Source organism: Giraffa tippelskirchi, chromosome 3 (assembly GCF_054371585.1).
Source record: "Giraffa tippelskirchi isolate mGirTip1 chromosome 3, T2T-mGirTip1v1.2.pri, whole genome shotgun sequence".
NCBI lineage: Eukaryota > Metazoa > Chordata > Mammalia > Artiodactyla > Giraffidae > Giraffa > Giraffa tippelskirchi.
This window is the reverse complement of record NC_137277.1, coordinates 168,443,241-168,461,838: the sequence shown is the minus strand read 5'-3', so window position 1 is coordinate 168,461,838 and position 18,598 is coordinate 168,443,241. Positions and strand designations below refer to the sequence as shown.

Here is an 18,598-nt window from a genome sequence, read left to right as displayed (position 1 = left end):
CAAGTCTTACCTTAGTAGCAATCCCCTTTCAAGTGTCTTTAGGAATTTTCTCCAACTTAGATCAAACCATGAATCCCTAATTTTACAAAGATGAGACAGAAAGCTACTCTTGCTGCAAAAATATATGGACAGTTTCCAAACATGCTTGTGTCATTAACATATGTCTCACACACCTTAAAACCATCTATAACCATATTCATTTTCAAAAATGCATTTCGGTAATAGAAATAAGCAAGTTGGATGAAGATAAAAATGGAAAAACAGTTAAATACTGCCCTCTTGTGTCCAATTCCAAGTTGGACTTGAGAAATAAATTCTTACTTTGATGGATAAGAGGGCTTCCCTTGTGGCTCAGCTGGTAAAGAATCTGCCTGCAATGTGGGAGACCTGGGTTGATTCCTAGGTTGGCAAGATCCCCTGGAGAAGGGAAAGGCTACCCACTCCAGTACTGTGGCCTGAAGAATTCCATGGACTGTACAGTCCATGGCAGAAAAACATCTACTTCTGCTTTGACTATGCCAAAGCCTTTGACTGTGTGGATCAAAACAAACTGTGGAAAATTCTTCAAGAGATGGGAATACCAGACCACCTGACCTGCCTCTTGAGAAATGTGTATACAGGTCAAGAAGCAACAGTTAAAACTGGACATGGAACAACAGATTGGTTCCAAACTGGGGAAGGAGTACATCAAGGCTGTATAGTGTCACCCTGTTTATTTAACTTATATGCAGAGTACATTATGCGAAATGCCGGGCTGGATGAAGCACAAGCTGAAATCAAGATAGCCAGGAGAAATATCAATAACCTCAGATATGCAGATGACACCACCCTTATGGCAGAAAGTGAAAAAGAACTAAAGAGCCTCTTGATGAAAGTGAAAGAGGAGAGTGAAAAGTTTGGCTTAAAACTCAACATTCAGAAAACAGAGATCATGGCATCTTGGTCCCATCACTTCATGGCAAATAGATGGGGAAACCATGGAAACAGTGAAGACTGTTTTTTTAGGACTCCAAAAACACTGCAGATGGTAACTGTAGCCATGAAATTAAAAGACACTTGCTCCTTGGAAGAAAAGCTATGACCAACCTAAGACAGCATATTAAAAAGCAGAGACATTACTTTACCAACAAAGGTCTATCTAGTCAAAGCTATGGTTTTTCCAGTAGTCACGTATGGATGTGAGAGTTGGACTATGAAGAAAGCTGAGCGCCGAAGAATTGATGCTTTTGAACTGTGGTGTTGGAGAAGACTCTTGAGAGTCCCTTGGACTGCAAGGAGATCCAACCAGTCCATCCTAAAGGAGATCAGTCCTGCGTGTTCATTGGAAGGACTGATGTTGAAGCTGAAACTCCAATACTTTGGCCACCTGATGGGAAGAGCTGACTCATTTAAAAAGACCCTGATGCTGGGAAAGATCAACAGCAGGAGGAGAAGGGAACGAAAGAGGATGAGATGGTTGGATGGCATCACTGATGCGATGGACATGAGTTTGAGTAGGTTCTGGCAGTTAGTGATGGACAGGGAAGCCTGGCATGCTGCAGTCCATGGGGTCGCAAAGAGTCAGACACGACTGAGCTGAACTTGATGGATAAGGCAACTGAAATTAAGATACTTGTTTAACTTTAGTGGTCCCAAACTCTCACTGCACCTCCCCACAAAATGCTCAGCACAAGGAGCTCCAATGACTTCAAAAGGAGCTCTGTGGGGGTGAGAAGGCAGATGAGAATTTGGCCAAAACGTGTAGAAAATGGATTACAATTTTTAAGAATTTCACACTCCAAAGATAAGCCCATGAGCTACCTCCTAGATTCTAGAATCTAAATGAGTTTCATAAGTTTCAGAGAATATATGTGCTCTGAAGAAGTACTAGATATATAACCCAAATATATAAACTCAAAAGATGCTGCAAAGAAATCAAGCTAAGAGTTTAACTCAAGTGTAAGGGAATTCTGAATTTAATTCTTTAAACCACTGAATTTTCTAGGAGTGATCTTTCCCATAAACATTATATATAAGGGACTCTCCCTACACCATAATTTTATCTAATTTCTGCTAGAAAAGGCTTCTGATCCTAACTTGGTCCCTATGGTTTGTCCAACTTGGAGATTAAATTTTTCTATTCCCTGCCTATGCTATTGAGAACTGCTGAAGAATACTAGCCTTTTTAAATAGAGGATCACAGATCCACCATCCAGCAATCTTATTGCGCTTCCCTGGCATATTCATTTTCTCACCCTATCTGAAACCTCTCTACTCAAATGTCCTCCACTCTCTCTCCCTTCTCCACTTCCACCTGATGACACTATCTCACACTCCACTGAGAAATTAGAAATTCAACAGAATCTCCCTTGCTTTCCTACCACCAAGTTCAATACCGTACATGTACACACACCATCTGCAGTCCCAAGGGTATGACAGTGGCTGAACTGGAAGGACTGATGTTGAAGCTGAAACTCCAATACTTTGGCCACCTCATGCAAAGAGTTGACTCATTGTAAAAGACCCTAATGCTGGGAAGGATTGGGGGCAGGAGGAGAAGGGGACGACAGAAGATGAGATGGCTGGATGGCATCACTGACTCAATGGACATGGGTATGGGTAGACTCCGGGAGTTGGTGATGGACAGGGAGGCCTGGCGTGCTGCAATTCATGGGGTTGCAAAGAGTTGGACGCGACTGAGCGACTAACTGAACTGAAGTGTCCCTGAAGGAAGTCCAACTCACTAGGACTTTGAAGAGCTTCCTAAATTGCCATCTCTAGTCCTGACCCATACTTGGATATCCAACCTACTTTTTCACTTGACTATTCAACTAAGGATGACTTTAATGGATACTCCCCCTAAACAGTCACATCCTCCATCTTACCCTGTCATCCTAGTCCATCTCTCCTGAACTAATGAATGCTGACTGGCCAACTTCCACTCTTATTCCTCTTTAACCCCTTCTCCCTACAGTAGTGAGTTTTTAGAAAAAACATAAATCCACGTACTCCCCAGCAAGTGTTCTGTCTTTCCAGTAGGAAGGGAATCGGAACACCACACTCTGCCTTACAAAGCCTTAAGGGCCCCAGACTTTGGCAGTGTCTCTGGGCCCGTCTCAAACCCTCTGTCCTGACTCACTGCCTATAAATACAACTTTGTCCTTTCTGTCCAAACAGGCAGCGCGGGAACCAGGATGAGGCAAGACGGGTCCTTAGGACACAGACTTTAAGGAGGCCTCGGTCTGCAGTCCGAGTGCCACTATGAACTCGGCACCCTCGTGCTTAAGCCAGCTGGGTTCATTGCTACTTCAGAGCCATTGCACCATCTTGTCCCACTGCAGAGAGGGCTCCTACCAGATCTTCACAAAGCTGGCTCCTTCATGTCCTTCAGGCTTCCACTCAGCCATCACTGACTCAGAGAGGCTACCCCTGATCTCCAATCAGCTTTATTTCTTCACAATTAAATCTGTTACCTTCTTACTTATCTCTCTCCCTCTGATACAAACATAGGATCCAGAGGAGAGTAACCAGTGTGCCGTGCTCAGTAGTGTCTCCCAGGGCCTAGGTCAGTATTAGCACATAGCGGGCACCCAGCAATTATCTGCTAAATGTGTGGAAAGAACTGGTGCAACAAAACAACTTCAGTTCACTCTGGGCCTTGGAGTCTTTGACCTCTCCTCCACAAGACTCATTTTCTTAAAAGTTTCTTTTTTAAAAAGTCTATATGCACCTGATCGGTTAACTTCCATGGCTGCTTTTGGTCTGTCACCCTTCCAATCGCATTCGTCCTGTGCTCCCACCTCTTAAATATTCTTTTCTGTGATCCGTGTGACATAAACATGTCTGACTGTCCTGAGCCAGGAAAATACACAACTAGTGTACCACAGAGTCTCAGCAGTTTCTTCTTTTAGCCCCCGAGAACCTACTCGGGGGCTAAAGGATCCCTCCAGTCACTCTGCTCTCTCACACTTGATTGGCTGTACTCTCACTCTGTGACAGGTGTGACATACACACATGTAAACATCAGTGCTATCACTCAGACTGTTGCTGCCAGGACCACAGGAACTCAGGAATTTACTTTTGTTCAGGAACCTATGAAATTAGATGCCTTGATTATGCTGATGAGGAACGCCTCTTATCTCAAAAGAGGACTATAAAAATAAAATGGAGATAAGATACAGAAAATCCTTGAAAGAGATGGGAAAATCCTCTGGAAAATCCTGAAAGAGATGAGAATACCAGACCACCTGACCTGCCTCTTGATAAACCTGTATGCAGGTCAGGAAGCAACAGTTAGAACTGGACATGGAACAACAGACTGGTTCCAAATAGGAAAAGGAGTACGTCAAGGCTGTATATTGTCACTCTGTTTATTTAACTTATATGCAGAGTACATCATGAGAAACGCTGGGCCGGAAGAAGCACAAGCTGGAATCAAGATTGCCAGGAGAAATATCAATAACCTCAGATATGCAGACAACACCACCCTTATGGCAGAAAGTGAAGAAGAACTAAAGAGCCTCTTGATGAAAGTGAAAGTGGAGTGAAAAACCTGGCTTAAAGCTCAACATTCAGAAAACTAAGATCATGGCATCCAGTCCCATCACTTCATGGCAGATAGATGAGGAAACAGTGGAAACAGTGGCTGACTTTATTTTTCTGGGCTCCAAAATCACTGCAGATGGTGACTGCAGCCATGAAATTAAAAGATGCTTACTCCTTGGAAGGGAAGTTATGACCAACCTAGACAGCATATTAAAAAGCTGAGACATTACTTTGCCAACAAAGGTCCATCTAGTCAAGGCTATGGTTTTTCCAGTGGTCACGTATGGATGTGAGAGTTGGATTGTGAAGAAAGCTGAGCACCGAAGAATTGATGCTTTTGAACTGTGGTGTTGGAGAAGACTCTTGAGAGTCCCTTGGACTGCAAGGAGATCCAACCAGTCCATCCTAAAGGAGATCAGTCCTGGGTGTTCATTGGAAGGACTGATGTTGAAGCTGAAACTCCAATACTTTGGTCACCTGATGCGAAGAGCTGACTTATTTGAAAAGACCCTGATGCTGGGAAAGATTGAGGTCAGGAGGAGAAGGGGACAACAGAGGATGAGATGGCTGGATGGCATCATTGACTCGATGGACATGGGTTTGGGTGGACTCAGGGAGTTGGTGATGGACAGAGAGGCCTGGCGTGCTGTGGTTCACGGGGTCGCAAAGAGTCGGACACGACTGAGCAACTGAACTGAACTGAACTGAAGATAAAGAACATGCTATAAAACAAAATCGCACAATACTTAACCAGTCAGGGCCCTGGAGAATGAGACAGTCTATAAAAATTAACTTTTCAGGTAGCTGAGCTTAATCTATATCAGCACTAGAAATTTTACTTTAACCATGCAGAATAGAGGTATTTCAAAAATATATACTTTCTACCTTCGACAAAGTATACCTGGCTTCACTTTACATTTCTCTCTGCAAATGAGCATCATCCTAAAGAAATTAATGTGAGGGAGCCAGCTACAGTGAAAATACTCAGTAGATCTGGACAGCTGGTGATACCATTATGATAAGAAGGCACCTAACCTCAACGAGTGTTTACTATGTGCTAAGCATACTGCAAGTAACACTCACAGGAATTCTAAGACAGTTACTATTATTATCCCTATTTTACAGATGGGAATATTGAAGCATTGACGGAGTAAACATAATTTGCTCAAATCCCACAGCTATTAAAGTGACAGACTAGAATACGAATCCAGGTAGACTCACTCTAGAATCTAAGTACTAAACCACTCACTCAAACTGCACTACAAAAAGGAGTTGGGGTGTTACTGGGCAGGCGAGTAAGGTGGCCTGACTAACAAGTGTAAAAGGTCTGTGTTTGAATGGACTGTATTAATAGTAGAGGCAAGAGTGGAAGCAGAAGACTTGCTTAAAAGAAAGGAGAGGGCAAGGGGAGTGGAAAGAGCAGTAAGGAAGGAAATAAGAAAAGAATCAGACTCCTGGTTTCCAGCTTGAGCCACCTGGTACACAGTAGAGCCTTTAACAAACGGGAATGACAGGGTGAGGAGCTAGTGTGGGAAGGAAAACCAAGAGTTCTAGCTGGGGAGAGTATTAATATAATAACCAACCACAAATTCTGACCAAGTGATCAGCCATATTTTTTATATAAATCAAGTATGTAAATATCCTAATAAGTCAAAAATAAAAGTCATACATGTGCAAACAGGATAAAAATGTGACTCAAGAATGAAATAACACAAAGGCAGGCACTAAGAGGGGAAAAAAAGCTAAGTCAACTCCTAAGAACAGAAACAAGTATTTCTAGTATCTTTTTTGATCAATTCAGAAGGAGTATCACAGTGAAACTTCTCTTTCTAAGCACTATGATTGCATAATTCCTTCTATTTTCTTCTAAGGTGTGTAAAACATATAGGATAAAAATGTAAACTGTCTCTGGTAGTTAGATCACTAAATGTTTAAGCTAGTTTCATGTTTTCTGTTTCACTGTAAAAAAAAAAAAAAAGAAGAAAAAAGAAATTTATTCTTTGCAACCCTGTTCTATTTCAGGTGCATGTATTTCAAAAATGTTCCAGAAAATGATCACTTCATTATTAATTCATTTCAAAAAACATCAGTACAAGCACTTGCTTCAGGAAATGTGAAATCAGGAGCTACCAACACTGGTTCCACATGCTTCACTCGGCCACAGTTTTATAAAACCATATGAGACTCAGAATGACAGCGCAACAGTCCTGGACAAGCTTGCTAGGCCTCAAGAACATAGTAGCCTCTGCTTCTCTGCCTTCTGTTCTTCTACTTATCCCCCCAGAGACCTGTCTTGGTGAAGCTGACAGTATCAGTTTGCCCACACTAGTGTAATATGCCCACACTATCATGGGCATAACTACAGCAGAATCATCACCACTGCCTTTTCTTCCACTTACCTTCCCTTGGGAGCTTAAAACAAACGTGTTAAGATAAAATGGAAACAAAGCTTCAGAGTTCATAGATTTGAAATAAAGGTTTCAGTATCTTTGTTTCAACCATGCCAGATACACTCTAGGGTTAATCCCCAAAGTTCAGTCTCCCAAAACAGGTAGACAACTTTTGGATATTACTCATTAGCTTTCTTTTCCAAATAAGATTATCTTCAAATATGGAAACTATTAAATGATGATGCACTTCAGCAAAAATATTTCACACTCTCAGTAAGAACTCTGAGCAAAGGCCACACTGCCTAAGCAACTCCACTCTTCCATTCAAGGGCAGGCTATTCCCACTATTCTTTCATAGCCAGCTCTGCTATAGCTGCAAGACAATGGCTGTTAAATAAGAAACCAAGGTGTGTGTGTAGGGAGGGACACAGTGGGGATACCCCCGTCCAGTGTCCGGTGTGCAGACCAACAGAAACTGAAGTCTCAGCTAACCCGTGGTACAGCACACCTTCTTGAGAAAGGCTAACAAAAAATATTTGCTTCATTTATGATACATAAAACCTACTTTCCCAATGAGTCTAATTTCAAATAAGAAGAAATATTATGTATTTTTTATTTCAGAGTTTATATAAAGGCTTTTGGAAAAAGTCTGATGAATCACATGCAAATTTAATGGCAAGTGTCAGTTTTAGGCAGACCCTCTGACAGTGATGTAGTGGAGACAGAAAAGATTGTTAACTGCAAACAGTTTTTCTAACACTTCTACTGGAGTTCAAATATTTCTCTGTTGAATAAACAATGAATACAAATGTACCAGGGCCAAGGAGGGATGAAAAGAACCACATAACACTCACGCATACATACAAACATACATACAATACATGCACAGGGCATAAAAACTTTGCTTGTGACCACTGGGTTATCTGGCCACATTTAAGGAACAACTATCATAGCTCCAGGATTTTATTTTGTCCTAATTATACAGATACTTGAATTAAGAAGAATTTCATATTCACCATATTTTTCTCCTTTTCAAATACTTGGGAACTAGTTTGCTGCTGTGAGTACTGAATAACTGAAAGATAGTGCTAACTCCATAAAACGCATGTGGTGTGTGGGGGAGACTGGAGAAAAATAAAGCTTTCTGCTAAAATAGGATTTCTGTGATATATGCTACATTAAAAGTAAGAGAACCCTATCTCTGAATTCAAATAGCAGTAGGAGTTGTCAAAGGACAAAAGTGAATGTTTATTTTAGATACAAAAAGCACAGAAAAGAAGGCAGAGTGAAAAACTTTAGCACTTAAAAGTGTTTTCATTACCTTTTATAACTACCAGATCTCTCAAAGACAAAATCAAGGATTTATGTATAACCATAAAAAATAGTGACTAAATATGACGAAAATCACGCCACTATAATAAAGTATCTGCAAATTATAATCTATAGGCTAGAAACAAGTAATCAGACATGTTTAACTATATGACTTCAATTTCTCGAAATGTGCCATTAACTAACCACAGCTAGTCTTAACTTAGCACCCCCTCCCCCCGAAAAAATCATTTAAGTGAGCCAAAACTAACTCAGCAAAAGAAATCGGAAAAATGCCTTAAAAGTAGAGTGATTTATCCAAATAACTCTTGAAGCGGGCACTGTTAATGTCTGAGTAACAAGTACAAGTCAGGACTGTTTCATATAAAACTAGATAAAACGTCAGTCTATTTGAAGGTTAGGAACATATACAGATTCTGTTGTCCAGAGTTAAAATAGTTTTTTTAATTTCTAGGACTTACTGATATTAACTTGCTTGACATCTCCTTTATGTTTCGAAGATGACTGGAATTTGTGTGGTAAGTGGCAAAATTCACGGACCATTAAGTTAAACAGTATCATTCTCAACCCCACCACCACTACCACCACCCGCCCCCCCCACTCCACACACACACACACACACACACACACACACACACACACACACATTCTGCAGTAACAGGAGGAAATGCGAGCATCTCATTCCATCGCTGTGCTTACTTGGATTCTCCTCCAAGATCTGGGACTTCCTTCATGACCGACAGACAAAAAGGCAGCTGGAGTCAGGACATAGTTGGAAAAGGTAGTTAAGAGAAAAACAACTTTGCCTACACAGGTATTAAACCTATAACCCAGCCAAATTCTCAACTAACTGCAGATCATCTTACTGCCTCTAAAAAAACCTTTACCTTCAATTTTCACCTACCAGAGCTTCCAGAACAGCTTATAAGAAACACATACACCCGAGTTTATAAACAGCATTTTCACGCCACTTCTGTTCTTCACAGGGGCTGCACCACGTGTCTTCAGGCATTCATATGGTTCTGCCCAGTGAACTCCCAAGATGGTAACAGAAGCTACAGCATTTACACTAGATACCACCAACTGTTCCACACACTTATAGAACATACATACACACACACACACACAATCTCTCTCGCACTTTCTCTATTAATTCTCTCAACAACTCTGAGCGGGGATTAGTTTAAAGAGCACAGAGCTGGTCAGCCCGGGTTCTGGTCCCAGCTGCACCACCCGCTAGCCATAATGCCCTTGGGCAAGTGACCTCTCTGTGCCTCAGTGCTGTTATCTGTAAAGGAGGGGCACCCCCCCATCACACTAACCCGTGGGGCTTTTTAAGTCTTATCTAAATTGATAAATGTAAAGCTCTTAAAGCAGCCTGGCTCATCAGGAATGCTAATAAAATGTCAGGAAGGATCATTACTTCCACGTTAAAGATAAAGACCCTGAGGCAAACTTGTTACCTAGCTTTTCCAAAGTCACACACAGCTGGTGGGTGTCAAGGACATGATTTCAACCCACAGTCTGGATCTGAGTCTGGGCTCTGAGCCACTATGTGACACTGCTAGTAAAGGAGGTCTTATCCTCTGTTTTCAAATCGATAATGGATGGCTTAATATATGTGAAAAGAAATTCTCCAAAAGGAAAAAAAAAAAACCAAGGCACTTGTCACAAAGTACCAAGACATTAAACATCCAATGGAACTATTATAATCAGAAAAAGCAGGTCACACTCCAAAACCCAGAGTAATCTCAAGCACACAGGTGCTTCTGGAACTACCAGGGAATACGGTTTCAAACCCCAAGCTGCCCTAGACTTTCTATTCCAAGCCTTGTAGAGACTTAGGCGGCTCAGAAGTGCTCCACACTCAATGTCTTTATAAAATTCAGATCAAATCCAAACCAGGGGTACAGAAAGGGAACAGAGTGCAGTCTAGTCCCTCATACCTCCATTTCTCCTGCCACATCAGCAAATTCCAACAGAAGCAGGTCGCATTTGTCCCTTGCCACCATTTCTTTATTCAGAGCAAATTCAAAGGCCGTGAAAGACCACCTTACCTTTTTAAAAACTTTTCCATTCGGTTGCACTTCATCTTCCTCATTTAAGATTTCACGTGTTCCCAAGAGTCTTTTGTCCTTGAATTTGTTTTTTGCATGCATAAAAACTTTTTCGAGTGTATCACATCCAGGGTATAAGACGGAAGCCAAACCATTCAAGCTGTTAACAGCTCTGTATGCAGAGTCGGGTGTTGCATTTACAGGCTTTGCTTTAGTTCGGTTTGATTTTTCTAGTCTTGACTCAGACAAAAAATAATATGGAATATATGTTAAAATAGTATAAAGTGATATTATGAACTGTATGAAATATAAAAGAATGGGGTTGATGGTGTGTTTCAGCTTCATGGTAGACGGTTTTGAAGACCCGTGGTTATTCATAGTGTTCAAAAAGGAGAATTAACAGCTTTCTGTAAGAATCTAGAAGGAAAAGAAAGAAAGTTATTGGTCATAAATCATTCTCCAATAATTTTAAAGGAACAGTCTTCACATTAGTTAGGCAGACGACTCTCCCCCCCCACAGTAAGTAGCCGCTGGTATACTGGCTGCCAGCAACATTCTGTCCACTCCTGCTATTTGTGGGACACTCATTTTGTGCCATTATCTATTAACCATGGAGTTTCTACAGAGAAGCTTCCACATCATTCTGTAAACAGGTGGCTTTTCCAACCTAACCCCAAGTAACCACAAAGACTTCCCAGTGGTGAGGAGAAAGCAAGCCAGCAAACCTACAACAGGACAGAGACCAACACTGCACCCACTTCCTGTTCTTCAGGGTCTCATTACATTCAGGACGGCAAACACTTAGGACAAAGGCCACATTCTCCTCTCTCCTGGCCCCAGGAGCCACTGCTTTCTTTCCCAGGGCGCTCCCTTCTCTTACTCCAGGCAGCGGCAAGCAACTGGAGTTAGCAACCCGCATGAAATTCCCTTTCCACAGAGATTCTAGGTATTTTTCACTTGAGACAGATTACATTATAAAGCAAGAAGGCAGCAGACTTTGATCATTTTATATGTTGCATTTCTCAGATTTATTGAGACTCTTCCTTGTGTTAAGACAGTGTTCTAAGTACAGGGACTGGAACAGGGAAGGAAAACAACCTAAGCCTCTCCTCCCATGAAGTGGACACATTCCCTGGGAGAGTTTAAGACAACTAGCACCAGGTGGTGAGGAACCCCACGAGGAAGAATGAGCCCAGTCAGGGAAACACGAGGTGACCAGGCAAGGCTGGAGAGGCCGCTCTAGGATGCGGGTGGGCCTCTCTGGCCAGTGATATCTGAGTGGGAAAGAAGGGTGCTAGGCAGATGACGCAGCCTTTGTACCACAGGGTAGGCGATACTATCAGTTAGCAAACTACCAACTACTCCACCCAGCTCTACCTCCAGGATTGTGAGTTCTGACATTCTTCATCTCTGTGCTGCAGAAATTCTATTCCAGGAAAGTGTGGCCAAGAGCCCTGAGGAATCCCTTCACCCCGTCTCTGCTCAGGGCAGAAGCTCTACTGCTGATGCAACAGACCATGAATACTGGGCACTGCGGTTCATCAGGTCTATGCGGGGAGAGCAGCTCCAGACACCAGTGGCTGCAGCCAAGCCCAGGACCCCATTCAAGAGCAGAGGACAAGGTGCTGCCCCCAGAGCAATGGGACAGAGGCTCTCCACAGGCCAGAGAAGCAGGCTGAAAGGATCCAGAACCCCTTAGCAGTCACTAAGAGGACTGACTTAGTTGGAACACAGAACAGACAAGTTCAAGCTTAATGGCACTGGAGAAAACAATGGAGACATTGGTCAAGAGCACCTAAGATGAAGCTGGTAGGTACACAATAGAAAACATGCCGAAGGGAAGTTTGGCATCCAGAGAAGTTCAACAGAATCATGGAAAGAGACACTGAGGAAGACCCCTCCTGGAGTCGGGGCAGTTCAAAGAATGCCTCAAACACAACTCCTACAAAGAACATCTAATCTAACTGGACACACTGTGGGGCATCTTAGAGCCCAGGGCTTTGTCCAAAATGAGAAAGTAATCGATTTGCTAGCAGTGGACAATATGTGCTGGGTGTGGCACCAACAGAGGCAGGTCATGGAGACAGATGGTTAAAGGGAGCCCTACTAAAACCGTGCTGACACCCCCTGAAGAGGGTACTTCCAAGTAACTGCATGTGTTCCCAAGGCTAGGCCCTGTAGGAGCACCATCAGAGGACACCCACTGCAGAAAAAGTGAACTGCACCAAAACCGGTCAGCTAAGTCACAAGCAAACAACACAGGACGGTGTGGAAAAGGAGAGGGGGGCACTCAGAACTGCTACAAAATATTTAAAATGTCCAGTTTACAACAAAAAATTAGGAGCCATGCAAATCAACAAAAAAGTATGACCCACAAGTAAGGGGGAAAAACAGGCAGCAGAAATCCTCGAGAGACTCCAAATGTCAGGCTCAGCAGACAAGGCATCAAAGTAGTTATTACAACTATGCTCAGAGAACTAAAGGAAACCATTCTTCAAAAATTAAAACACAAATTCTTCAATTTTTACAAGATAAGGAACCCCTCTGAATTTGCTCACACACAGCTGTGAGAAGCCAAAGACTCCCAACTCATCTCTGGGCTCTGTTCACCATTCCCAGCTCTCTTCTTTGACAATGTGTTAGGTAGCACCTTGAAGAATGAGTCCAAAGAATCTAGGTTTCTGCCAGAAAGGGAATGGGGAGCCACTGAAGGTTTCTGTACAGACAAGTGGTACAATGCAAACAATGGCCCTATCACTTCCAGGATACCACAACTGCAGAGACCAGATGCACTTAATAACCCAGGAGAAGGATGTTAGTACTCTGAAATTTAACACTTGCATGTTTCTATCTTGAATTTAAAAATACTATGATTTAAACAAGCTACCTTTATCCACAGATGATATGACTGCATTATAGAAAATCCTAATGAATACACTGAAAACCTAACAGAGTTCAGCAAAAGACTGCATGACATAAGGTAAATATAAAAAAATCAACTGTATTTCTATACACTAGCAATGAGTAAAGAAAAGTGAAGGTAAGAAAACAATTTTTTTTTTTACAACCCTTTCAAAAACACCAAGGATGAGATATAACAGGAAGTGCAAAACTTGTACGATGAAAACCACAAAACATTGTTTACAGATACTAAACACCTAAACAGAACATTCTGTTTATGGATTTTAAAACTTAATATTGTTAAAATGGCAACATTCCCCCAACTGATGTACAGATTTAATACAAGGCTTATCAAAATCTCTGCTAACTTAAGAGAATTTTGTAAGCTGATCCTAAAATTCACATGGAAATTCAAACTAGCCGGAACAGCCAAAACTTCTGAAAAAGAACAAAGTTAAAGGGCTCACACATCTTAATTTCAAAACTTAATACAAAGCAATATTAATCAAGACACTGTGCTACTAGCAAAAGGACATACAGATTAATGGAACAAAACTGAGAGTCCAGAAATAAACCTTTGTTTTACAGACAACTGAGTTTTAACAAGACAGCAAAAAACTCAACAGGGAAAAAACAGTCCCTTCAACAAACAGTGCTTGAACAACTGGACAGCTACATGTAAACTAACAAAGATGAACCCCTTATACCATACAAAAGAATTAACTTAAAACGGATCATAGGTCTAAATATAAGAGCTGAAACTATAAAACTTCAGTAAGTACTAATCACTGAGAATAAGTAGTGTTTCACGAAGAGTACAGTAAAAGGAAGAGGTGGGTTTAGGCTTTTTCTGAAAAGTCTTCTTGGCCCAAACAGTAATTTACTATGATCTTCAAAGTGTGGACAGAGTCGAAGAGAGATTTTGAATAGATGATACCATATAGCGTAAACAAACACGGAAAGTTCAGGAAACAATCAGCCACCCAGGAGAGCAGGGTAGGGATGAGGAGATGAGGGCAAGGTATTGAAGGCCCAAATTTTAAAGGTCAAATTGTTGTGGCATTTGATGCTGAGAAAGAAACTTAGTTTACATTCCAAAGTACAGAAACACACAGTATTAGAAAATAACTATGCCGAGGATAACCTGAAGGCAGTAGGAACTGAAGGGAAGGAAATTACATAAAAGATAACAAATAATCCTCTCCTCCCTAGGTCAGGAGGCTGTGTTGAGTGTGACATGGAACAAGCAGCTAGGATTCCAGGCTCCTGACTGCCCAGAGGGTGGCAAAGGTGGCAGCTGTTCCTGCAGCCTTTCCAACAAGTGAAATCTTTCTGCTTTAATACCAGAGGGTGGTTCTGTACCTGAATCGCGAACAGAATAAAGCCGCAAGTTACAGCAGAGGCAGCGAAAGGAGGGCAAACAGTGTGGTGCCTTTAACCGAGACGGAAATACAATGAAGAGGCTGGTCAGTGGCTGGAAGACTGGGGGAAGGGAGGGGAATACAAGTCTGAACATAATGGGTTTAAGATGTCTGTGAGTCATCCAAACACATCAGCTGTGAAAGTTAAGAGGAGTCAGAGCTGCCCAAAGAGAACACACAGGAGATCGCCATGATAAGTTCAAGAACAGAAAACTTTGGAGGGAAACCAATGCCAAGACTGAGCGGGGGGGGGGGGGGGGGGGACGGACCCCACGGAAAAGATCAACGAAGGAGGAGAACTTGGAGAGGGCGGGGCTAGGAAAGTCAAGGGAGGAGAGAGCCAAGTGGTGTCAAATGCAGCCGAGATGCAACAGTCACATGCAAATAAGACATCTGACTTTTCTACAGTGTTTTAGATAAACTAGGTAAAATAACAAAACTTTGGTCAATTGCATCCCTCCTATCTGCTCAAGTGTCTATAGAAAACGTAGACCTAGTGTTGACTGAAATAAATAGAACACACAACCAAAAAGTTGAGTGTTTATGTTTTATTCTGCAGACACACTGAGGACTGAAGCCCAGGAGACAGGCTCTCAGATAGCTCTGAAGGACTGTTGGAGAAATATAAGGATGGAGCCAGGGTATATATGAGTTCTGCAGAAACAAACCAGGTAGTTGCACACATCAAAAGATTTCTGATAATTCAAGAAGAAAACAAACACCAAGTTAATGAATTTATTAGTGCCTTTCCATGCATAGGAAGATGCAAGAGCCTGGCTCACTGAAATCATTCCTTTCATATGCATCTTAACTGTCGAAGGAGGGCAGGGATTCTGTTCTTCTCTACCCTGAATCTCCTGAGGATTCAGTTCAGGCAGTTGCAGAGGCTTGTGGCTTCCTGGCCACAGCATCCTTTGTTTACTAATGTGAAAGGCAACATTTTTCATCCACATTAGGAAACCAGTCACAGCTACTGTATTATGTTGCCACACCTTAGAATATGATTATCACATTCCAGAAAGCAAACCTGAGCCATTAAGTCTATTAATCTTTTCCTTCACAGTGTCAAAGCTTCCAATCTAGTTTAAGAAGGCCTCATGCATGCCAGGATTAAACCACTGGCACCCTATGCCCTATATTTTTTCTAGTATTCACAAAATCTTTATATTTAATCAACATGGAGTTTATTTTTCTCTATTGTGTAAGGGAGAAAGCTAACTTTTTCTTTCAGATGAACTGTCTGAACCATTTATTAAATAAACCATCACTTTCTCAATTAACCAAAGTGTCACCTTCAATAATAAGTTACAGTTCACACCTGGATTCAATTCTCAAACCTGTTCTGTTTCTTGGATGCACCTGCCCACAGTTCTGCTACCACCACACCACACCAAGGACAGATTCACAGCAGCGCTCCTTTACTTGTGGTCCACGGACCAATCTTTCAGAATTACCTTAGAGCATATTTTAATGGAGATTCCTCAGACCCAACTTTCCCTTTCTCACCTTCCCAATACCTGCAAGCTGAAAACTACTGGCGGACCTGGTTTTAAACAGCAACCATGGGATTTTAATGTACACTAATATTTGAGAAATTCTGCTTTAAATATCCGGAGAAGGCAATGGCAACCCACTCCAGTACTCTTGCCTGGAAAAATCCCATGGACAGAGGAGCCCGGTAGGCTGCAGTCCATGGGGATGCGAAGAGTCAGACGCGACTGAGCGACTTCGCTTTCACTTTTCACTTTCACGCATTGGAGAAGGAAACGGCAACCCACTCCAGTGTTCTTGCCTGGAGAATCCCAGGGACGGCAGAGCCTGGTGGGCTTCCGTCTATGGGGTCGCACAGAGTCGGACATGACTGAAGCAACTTAGCAGCAGCAGCTTTAAATATCTGATAGTCTTCACTAGTCACATTTCTCAAAATTTTCTTATCAATTCTTACAGATTAATTCTATATAAATTTTAAAGATTCAACATTTCGTTATGGTGAAACATGATTTAAAAAGATCAAAAAGCAACACATATATATTGCTTATATGGAAAATCTAAAAAATATATACAAATGAACTTCTTTACAAAACAAAAATAGACTCACAGACATTGCAAACAAACATGGGTTACCAAGGGGGAAAGGGTGGGAGGTGATAAATTAGGAATCTGGGATTAACAGATAAACACTACTATATACCAAATAGATTTAAAAAATACAAGGACCTACTGTATAGCATAGGGAAATATATTCAATACCTTGTATCTATAATGGAAAAGAATCTGAACCTATAATGGAAAAGAATCTGAAAAAGAATACGTATAAATGAATCATTATGCTCTGCACCTGAAACACTATAAATCAACTACACTTTGAGATTTAGGGGGAAAAAAATACCATGACAAGATATACAAAGAATTTCAATAAATTTTTTTAAAAAATCAAGCACTAAAAAGGAAAACTGGCCAAAGAACACATACAGAGAAGCCCAAAAAAGGAAAAGCAGATGGCTAAAACATACAGACAATATGTTCTCCTAAACTTGTAATCAAGATTAAAATGAAGGCATACTAATTTTTACCCAATAGTTTCACAAACATGTAAAAGACTACAATATCCAGAGTGCACTGAAGTAATCTGGCATTATTTAAAACACACACACACCCTTGGCAATCCCACATTCAGAACACTATTCTACAGAAAAGCAAGTGCTTACTAAGCCCATAAAAACAAGAATTCAATCATTCATTTGCCAAACAAACATTGAACACAGACTCCACACCCAGAACTCTTTCGGAGGATGAAGTCATAGTCATGAATAAAATCTGGGAAGCAAACAGACCACGCACAAATAACTAAATACCAAGAGGTAACCGGAGCTACTGAGAAAAACACAGCAGGTGCAAGGGAATAAATCTGGGAGAGCAGACGACTGCTGCACCATGAAACCGTAAGAGGAGGCATCTCACAGGCTGTGACTGGACAGTCACCTGGACACCTGGGAGAAGAGCGCTCCAGCTGAGCCCAGGGAGGAAGGGGAACGGTGAGCGGAGAGGAGGGTGGAGAGGATGCTGCGAGAGACCAGATCCTGCAGGGCCGGCACCACCGTGAGAACAGAGCTGGCACGAGTGAGACCATCTGATCTACCGTACAAAGGAGGACTGCGGCTGCTGCGGGGGCTCTGACAGGGATCAGATGATGATACTGGCCTACATGAGAACGGGGACGAAGGAGGCAGTGAGAAACGACCTGCTTCTGACTCTGTTTTGAAGGTACAGCTTTGGATACAGTGACAGAGAAAAAGAGGAGTCAAAAGTGACTCTGAAGTTTGGGGCTTGAGAAACTGAAAAAATACTGACCTGCATTTACTGAGAAGGGAAGACTGAAAGAAGGCAGATTTTGCCAAAAAAAAAAAAAAAACCACCAAACTAGTTCTGTTTGATGAGAGATAACTTTGGGAATTCTCAGCCTATTTATGGTATTTCAACTGTGAGACTGGCTGAGATGGCCTCGGAAGTGAAAACACGTGCAAATAGCAGCCCCTGTGGCCTGTCAACATGTAGAAGGGCCAGCAAACGGGGCAGGAGAGGAGGAGCCAGTGTTGACTGAGGAACAGGAGGGTGGAGTCGAGGAGGACCGATCAGCTTTATACGCGTTTTCAACAAAGACAAATGTAAACGGAGGCACCAATGAGATGAGACTTCACACCCATTATCAAAAAAGAAGAAAAAAAAAGAAAATGATAAGCACTGGCCGGGAGGCGGAAGTGGAGAAACCGGAACACTTACTGATGCTGGTGGGAATGTAAAATGGTACAGCTGCTACTGAAAACAGATGTCCCTTAAAAAATTAAACACAGAGTTAACATACAATCCAGCAATTCCACTTGTGGGTATACTTCCAAAAGAACTGAAAGATGGACTCAACAGATATTTGTATACCAGAGTTCAAAGCAGCATTTCATATCAGCTAAAAGACAGAAAC

At 41.9% G+C, this 18,598-nt stretch overlaps 1 protein-coding gene across 5 annotated transcripts in view; it reads right to left on the bottom strand.

The window, feature by feature from the left end:
* The window catches only part of ACSL3 (acyl-CoA synthetase long chain family member 3), a 76,061-nt gene that overhangs the window by 23,479 nt on the left and 33,984 nt on the right, over window positions 1-18,598 (bottom strand). For all 5 annotated transcript variants that reach the window (XM_081579464.1, XM_081579462.1, XM_081579461.1 and 2 more), the window contains one exon: window positions 10,301-10,717. In XM_081579464.1, coding sequence (XP_081435590.1) covers window positions 10,301-10,678 — 378 coding nt within the window. In that variant the 5' untranslated portion in view covers window positions 10,679-10,717. The remainder of the gene's footprint in view (window positions 1-10,300; window positions 10,718-18,598) is intronic.